Source organism: Meles meles, chromosome X (genome assembly GCF_922984935.1).
Source record: "Meles meles chromosome X, mMelMel3.1 paternal haplotype, whole genome shotgun sequence".
Lineage (NCBI taxonomy): Eukaryota > Metazoa > Chordata > Mammalia > Carnivora > Mustelidae > Meles > Meles meles.
This window is the reverse complement of record NC_060087.1, coordinates 21908445-21916183: the sequence shown is the minus strand read 5'-3', so window position 1 is coordinate 21916183 and position 7739 is coordinate 21908445. Positions and strand designations below refer to the sequence as shown.

At 46.1% G+C, this 7739-nt stretch overlaps 1 protein-coding gene across 1 annotated transcript; it reads right to left on the bottom strand.

The window, feature by feature from the left end:
• Positions 1 to 3799: 3799 nt before the first annotated feature.
• LOC123935354 (melanoma-associated antigen B5-like) lies at positions 3800 to 4882 on the bottom strand. Its single transcript, XM_045996088.1, has one exon. The coding sequence runs from the start codon at positions 4880 to 4882 to the stop codon at positions 3800 to 3802; it is 1083 nt and encodes a 360-aa protein (XP_045852044.1).
• Between the last annotated feature and the right edge of the window lie 2857 nt (positions 4883 to 7739).

The window sequence follows — 7739 nt, the reverse complement described above, 5'->3', positions numbered from 1 at the left end:
ATCGAGTAAAAAGATAAGATAACTTACCGAAAATTGTGCAGGTTTTGTTATGCACATGAGATAGGACTTTACACAATGTATTCCAGTGCAGTGAAAAGGGGTCAAGAACACCTACCTTACCTCAGCCAATGGAAAGTTTCTTCGTAGTTTATCCAGGATTCAAAAGCCATTTTCACTCCAAGTTTAAGTCTCTCAGTCTTTCAACACTTCATGTGAAGAACTGGCCCACTCCCACAGTCTTAGCTCCCATTGCTAAACTGAACTTCAGTCTCACTGAAAAAGTGCAGTTTTCCGGGGCGCCTGGGTGGCTCAGTGGGTTAAAGCCTCTGCCTTCTGCTCAGATCATGATCTCAGGGTCCTGGGATCGAGCCCCGCATCGGGCTCTCTGCTCGGCAGGGAGCCTGCTTCCTCCTCTCTCTCTCTCTCTGCCTGCCTCTCTGCCTACTTGTAATTTCTGTCTTTCAAATAAATAAATAAAATCTTTAAAAAAAAAAGTGCAGTTTTCCAACCATAGTTAAAACATTTCCTCCTACCTGCCACCTCACTGTGCTCATCTGGACTCCAACACCCCCCCCCCTTATTTAAGTATGTATTTATTTGAGAGAGAGAGAGAGAGAAATGGGAAAGTACAGGGAAGAGCAAAGGAAAAGGGAGAGGGAGAGAAGGGGACTCTGCTGAGCGAGGAGACCTGAGCCATCCAGGTGCCCCTTTCACTCTCTTTTTAATTGTCGTTCTAGTTTACTATAATATCTTACTATCATCCTTCTAAGATTATTGCTCCTAGGCATCCTCCCCACCCTCCCCCCAAAATCCTAGCATCTCCAGGAATGGCAGAGTGTATTTCCGAGAGCAGATGGCTGATTAATATTAAGAGAATAAAGAGCATATTTTCCAATTTATTAAGATTTCATTTCTTATAAACTCTTAAGTAAGCAAATCCAGGTATGTGTCATTAAGTTTTACTGAACGATAGGCTAGACAAGATAAGGAAGATAGGAATTGATAATCTTTTGCTTTATTTTGCTCTTTTTATTGATCCAGATAATTTTCCTACAGAGTTATTTTATATTCCCAAAGTATCACCTATTCTGATGCCCTGTTGTCCTGTTCTGGATTCAGAATAATTGGGAAGGTCTTCCAATTTGATTCACAAAATACAAAAACTCTTACTTGTAAATCTGATACACATTAATAAATGTGTGAAGAAAATGATTCATAAATTTATATGCAGAAGCAAACCATCTATTAAAAGGTTTAACATTTGGAGAAGGCAATCTCAGGTGTGTTGAGAGAAAGAGAAAGAAATGAAGATCTCCATATTACCACATAAACACCATATAAAGATGATACGGTGAAGCAAGTGACCGCCAGGGAGTTGGAATGCTCTAAGTTAGGGCACGAGCAGTTAATACAGGCTTTCTGCCCCACTAAGAACAGCGAGCAGCCATCAGAGGAGGCCACAGTGAAGAACTGGTCAGAAGGTCAGGTTCCAGAGTTGGAAGGAGGGAACATTGGGAAGTCCCAGGTGAAGGGTGCTGTAATGACTGAAATTGCTGGAACTGGACAAAATACCAGGTCTGGGGCAGAGTTAGCTTTCAATAGGATCCTAGAAAAAGGAAATGAAGGATAATCTCCAAATTATGATTTATTTTTATGTTTACTTTCCCTTCAGTAAGCCTGCTTTCAGTACTTCAATTTCAAATGCCTTTGTAGTACCTGAGAAAAATTTTGGAATAGTGAGTATATAAGGTGTGCCTTGCATTGGGAGAAGTGGAACCATGTGGCCTTTAGGCAAATTCAAGCCAGGTGTCTAGTCCCAGCTCTGGTACTGACCATTCTTGTAAACTTGAGAAAATTGCAAGTTCTTCATCATCCAAGTGAGTTTGGTAAACTCCGTCATTTGGAATATATACACATAACCACATGACAAGATGACTAGCAAATATTACTCAGTATTTTAAAAATGGAAATTAACATTATTTTGATCCCAATGATACCACCCACCGCTCTTGTTATTTTTTTTTAAATCCAGAAAGTATCAGAGAATATGCAGTATTCTTAGACAAAGAACACAGGCAACCAAAAATTTGCCCTCGCTAGTCAAAGTAACTACATTTTCCCCATTAGATCATCTGTCATTTAATTCAGGCATGGAGTTGTCTTTCTCAGTTGGGTGCAACTCAGGTTCCTACAATTGGGCTCAAGGTACAGGCCCTCCCATCCCTTCTAAGTGTCCTCCAAAATGACCTCTCTTAACATTCATTACACCCTTAACAAGAGCTAGCCCTTGCTCAGAGTTTGCCAAATTATATTCAAGATAATCTAATGAAATGAAATGCCCTTTTAATGGAGCAGGCTCTGGTTCTCCCAACTCAGGGCAGGCAGTGCCAGCACAGTGGCATCCCACCTGAAGGGGCTCTCACCCTTCTTTTTTTTTTTTAACTTTTTAAAAAAAATTATTTATTCGACAGACAGAGATCACAAGTAGGCAGAGAGGCAGGCAGAGGCAGGAAGGGAAGCAGGCTCCCTGCTAAGCAGAGAACCCGATGTGGGGCTCGATCCCAGGACCCCGGGATCATGACCTGAGACGAAGGCAGAGGCTTTAACCCACTGAGCCACCCAGGCGCCCCTCTCACCCTTATTTCTGAGAAACTCCATGAGGATGTTGTGCATAGATTACCTACTTTACCTCCTGTATTCATCTGCACTGAAATAAGATCAAATGACACCTTCCTTTCCTGCCCCACATGGTGACTTCTCTTTGGTTTACCCATAATCCCAAAGTAAACTGGTAGCACCAGTTTTCTGTTACAGACTGAATGTTGGTGCCCAGTCCCACCTGCCCCGCCCCCACCAAAATTCATATGTTGAAGCCCTAATACCTAATCTGAAGGTAATTGAAGGTGGACACTTTGGGAGATAATTTGGTTTAGATGAGTTCATGAGGATAACACACCCATGATGTAATTAGTGTTCTCCTAAGAGTAAGAGAAACCAGAACTTTCTCCCTCTGCCATGTGAAGACACATGGAGAAGGTAGCCATTTGTAAGGTAGGAAGAGGGCTCTCTTCCTCACCAGAAATTGAATCTGCTGGCACCTGGATTGTGAACTTCCCAGCCTCCATCACTGTCAAAATGTCTGTTGTCTAAGTCACCCAGTCCTTGGTGTGTTGTTATAGCTGCCAGAGCAGACTAACACAGGGTAGTGTCTCGCAATTCTCAAGCATAGCACTGAGGAGTCTGGCCTCTACCCACCAATTCCACAACCTCAGTTAGCCCACCACACACTGGAAATGAAAATTAGATCCCACCGAGGGCTGGCAAGTTCCTAAAGTTCCAAACCGCATTGCTCAGGAAATTTCTACTTAATTATTCTCACAATGATTACCCTCCTCCTCACCCATTCCTTTGACAGATAAGTCTGTGGACCACAGAGGATATTTCATCAGCTTACTTGTATGAATGAAGCTCAAAGTCTTTTTAAAATTCTGTGAGTAGAGGCTGGGTTTCCTTTATACTCGAGTTTGCATTCCTAACACTGAGTTTTCCCGTGAGCAGATACTCACTGTGTGACGAACAGAAGAGCCAATAAACACAAAGTATAATTTCTTAAGATTTAATTTCTTTCTTGAACTAACATAACTGAAGTGTAAAACCTTTAATTTTATAACACTAAAGACTAAAGGGAACAAGTAAAAACTCAATTAACCATGTTTAATTTTTTTTTCTATTCCGTTATCCTGACTACTTTACTATGGGATTCTTTCACATTGCTAATAATATAATCCCTATTGTGATGTTATGTTTTCTTATCTTGAGGATAACAGACCTCAGATTTCACTAGGGGTGGGATGATATTCTGGAGCATGGGCCTGGAAGGTACAATGGCTTTGGCAATGGCACCAGCCCTGCCCACAGCTCTGGTTTGGGCTCTCTTTTCCTCATCTTTCAGAGCTTCTTCATAATAGGATGGGAAAGCACTGGGGATGGTATCGTTAACTTTTGCCAGAAATTCCAGGACTTTCATCTTGCTGGTTTCAGCTTGGGCTTTCGGACCCCACAGGAACTCGAAGCGTGGAGGATCACTGTTGGCCACCTGGCGGTATTCTAGATACTGCAGCCGCACCAGATCTTTGGTGATGAGCTTTCTGGGCTCTCCATAGATGAAGTGCTTCCTCCCGGCAAATACTCGCATCATACCCAGGAATTTCCAGATGTCTTCCTCAGCAGCGCAGTTGCCCTTCATGAAGATCATTCCCAGGATATTCATCAGGAGACCGGTCTTAGGTAGCCCCCTGCCAGCTCGCACCCTCCCATTGTTGGGGAGTTTGAGCTTGCTGATGAGGTCGTAGGATTGTTTGGTCGAGTCGATTTCCTTCAGATCAACTGCGAAGACAATCTCAATGCGCTCGGAGGCTTTCTTGAGGATCTCGGGGAATTGATCTTCGTAATTTTGGCCGATAATCTTCAGCATGTCTTCTTTCAAAATGGGTTGTTTCATTTTATACTTGTACAGAAGGAACTGCTCCAGTAAGCCAGGCTTCCTGATTAAAGAATCTTCACCTGCACTCTCAGTGTAGTATGGGACCTCAAAGGGGCTTGCCCTATCTTCATCTTGGCTGTTGGAATCTTCATCAGATCTAGTGCACATGTTGGCTGTAGAAGTAATGGTGATGGCTTGTGCTCTTCGACGCCGCTGAAAAGTGCTACTTGCCCCAGCAGGAGGCCGACTCTGGGTAGTATCTTCACTCTGAGGAGGAGAGGAGGAAGTGGACTCCTCTTTCACGGCTACTGTGGCCTGAGCACCCTCACCCTGAGCCTTAGCTCGAGCCTGACGGCGTTTCTCGGAAGCCTGGAGCTTACTCTTCTGACTCCGAGGCATGATGACACAAGAGTCACAGACAGCAGGCAAGAGATCAGGAGACGTGGACCCCTGAAGGATAGAAAATGAGATGATGTGAGCACCTTCCGTAGGAAGAGTCCACCTTGGCTTTAACCAAGGATGCCTCTGCAGGTTTACTTGAGGGTACTGCTCCAGGAACCCACAAGGTTCCTGCTTTAGTCAGCCTGTCCCTTGAGAACCCTACAGAGGAAATTAAAGGGAACCTTAGACTGCAATGTGCCAGCCCTGCCTGGGGTGCACTGGAGTGACATCAGAGGCTGCCAGTGGGGAACCTCTATTCTAGGCTGCCAGGGCTTCTCAGTTCAGTTTCAAGATCATCTTGTCAACTCTCCACAGGTCCTGGGCCTCCTCTATTCTATTGCTGTGAAGTCGATATGATATCTCAAACAAAAGCCAGAGACCCCAGAGAAAGAAATAAACTAGCAGTTTCTTACTCCCTATCCCTGTCGGGGTTCCCCAACTGAGAGCTGTGTGGAGCCCTCTCCTTCCTGGGCTGTTTTGGTCCTTATTTCTCATTCAGGGTACTCATTTGGCCTCCAGGTAGTGCCTGGCACACATCCCTTCTGCTCACTGGTGGTTGTACCCTCACACTAAAGATCTCTTCTCTCTCAGATTTGATAATAAATAAGTGAGGGTGAGTCTCAGAACTCGAGTTCTGGCACCTGGGTGGCTCAGTGGGTTAAGCCTCTGCCTTTGGCTCAGGTCATGATCTCAGGGTCCTGGGATCGAGCAGCGCATCGGGCTCTCTGCTCAGCAGGGAGCCTGCTTCCCGCTCTCTCTCTGCTGCCTCTCTGCCTACTTGTGATCTCTGTCTGTCAAATAAATAAATAAAATCTTAAAAAAAAAACAAACCTCGAGTTCTGAATGCAAATGTGGGGATCTGATTTTTTTTATCTTTGCATGTTCAGTGGTCATTTCCAACTTTTCTTTATTTTTTTTAAAGGTTTTATTTATTTATTTGACAGACAGAGACCACAAGTAGGCAGAGAGGCAGGCAGAGAGAGGAAGGGAAGCAGGCTCCCTGCCGAGCAGAGAGCCTGATGTGGGCCTCCATCCCAGGACCCTGGGATCATGACCTGAGCTGAAGGCAGAGGCTTTAACCCACTGAGCCACCCAGGTGCCCCTCCAACTTTTCTTTGGCCGCTAGCATAGTCTGGAAATCTTCTCTCCCTGCCAATATCTCCTTACACCACCTGTGAGAATATGGGAGTTGTCTTCCCTGCCCATTGTTTTCCAAGGCTAAGAACTGGGGATGGTTTCTCTTGTACTCTCACTGTGGTTGTTCTATTCAGACGTCTTGGTCCTCACATTAACTCTTAGAAAGATCTAGAAATCCTCCTACTGCAGAGAGCAAACAATCCCTTTTAAACAAAATCTCTCACCCGCCTACCCCACCCCACCCCCGACAGCACACACTCTCCTCCCCCACAACTCTCACGTGACACCACAGGAAAAAAATGAATGTCAGTCAATATGTCACCAGGACAGAGATTCCTTTAGTTCTCACAGAGTCCTTACCCTGATTCCCAGCTGAATGCTTTCATTTGCTAACTTAAGGCCCTGGCCCTCAGACCAAGGCTCTCTTATCCCCAAGATGCCCGACAGCCCTGCCCCGGAGCTCCCCAGGATTGAGGGCCGCAGTGAGTTCTATGCCACCTTATTGTTCTAGAATTATTGGTCCCTGCAGTCCTAACTCGGATTTCTACATCCTTGATTTCCTTCAGGGCATGGTACGCTTCCCCTGAGATCAATACCTTCAGTTTCCTGATCCTTCAAATATGGAGGGAAAACTCAGGCCCATGTGACCGACCGCCATGCTTATTTTCCCCGGGAGCCGCTAGCATGGCTCTGGTCAGAATTTCTATTTAAGTTTCCTAACCTTGATTCTTGTTAGGGTCTTCTCCTCCCTCTACTGAACTAGCGCCTCCCACCAAAGCCCTCACCTTGCGACTTTTGAAAAATCACCCTCAGCCTGACTGACCGCTCTGCCACGTGTGCGCACTCGTGAACGGGGGGATGGGGGGTGAGGGGAGGGGGGGAAGCGCGGACGTGACGGGGAGGCGGGGGGCGGCTAGGACCAAAAGTAGCGGCCGGGCCTCGGAAGGGGGCCTGTTGGGGGTGAGGGTGTTCTCTTATTCCTTAATCAGGCTCCTCACCTTGTGCTTGGTTCGGGGGATTCCTCCCTCGCCTGTCCTGAGGCAGCCGCCGACTGCAAAGTCTCGTGCCTTCCTTAGACGCCCCAAGAGGAAGTGAGGGCTGTTCTTCCTGTCACCAAAGACAGGGTCTTTCAAGGCTGGCAGCAGGGGGCGGGATCTCTGGTGCCCCCTCTGTTCTGGGGTGGAGAACACCCTTAGTGTCATACAGGATTGTCAGTTACACTCATCTAGGACCCTGGGCCCTTCTCTCCACCACCAACCTTACATGACCCTCACATCCTTGATACCTTACCTACAGAGACATCAGTCTGACAGCCTAGATGTAAGAGCAGGGGAGGGGAGGTCGCTGTGTGACTGCCTACATGACTGCATGTTGCTTTCGTCAGCCTTTGCTCATACATTCCTCATCTTGGCTCCAGTCTCTTTAATGAAAGGCTTTCAGACCAATGCCACATCCCTGCAAACTTTTGTGATCTCCCTCATGCAAATCTTACAGAGGATGAGTCTGTGTCCCAGGACTGACAGGAGATGGGGAAGGTGAAGAACAATTAAGAGACTTAGCTTGGATGGCAAAATATCAGAGTAAAAAGCTACACTGATCTATTCCTTCTCTCTACTACCCAGACTTGTCCTCTTAGGTAGCTTCTGTTCTAAAATACTTGCCATAGGAACCAGGCTGA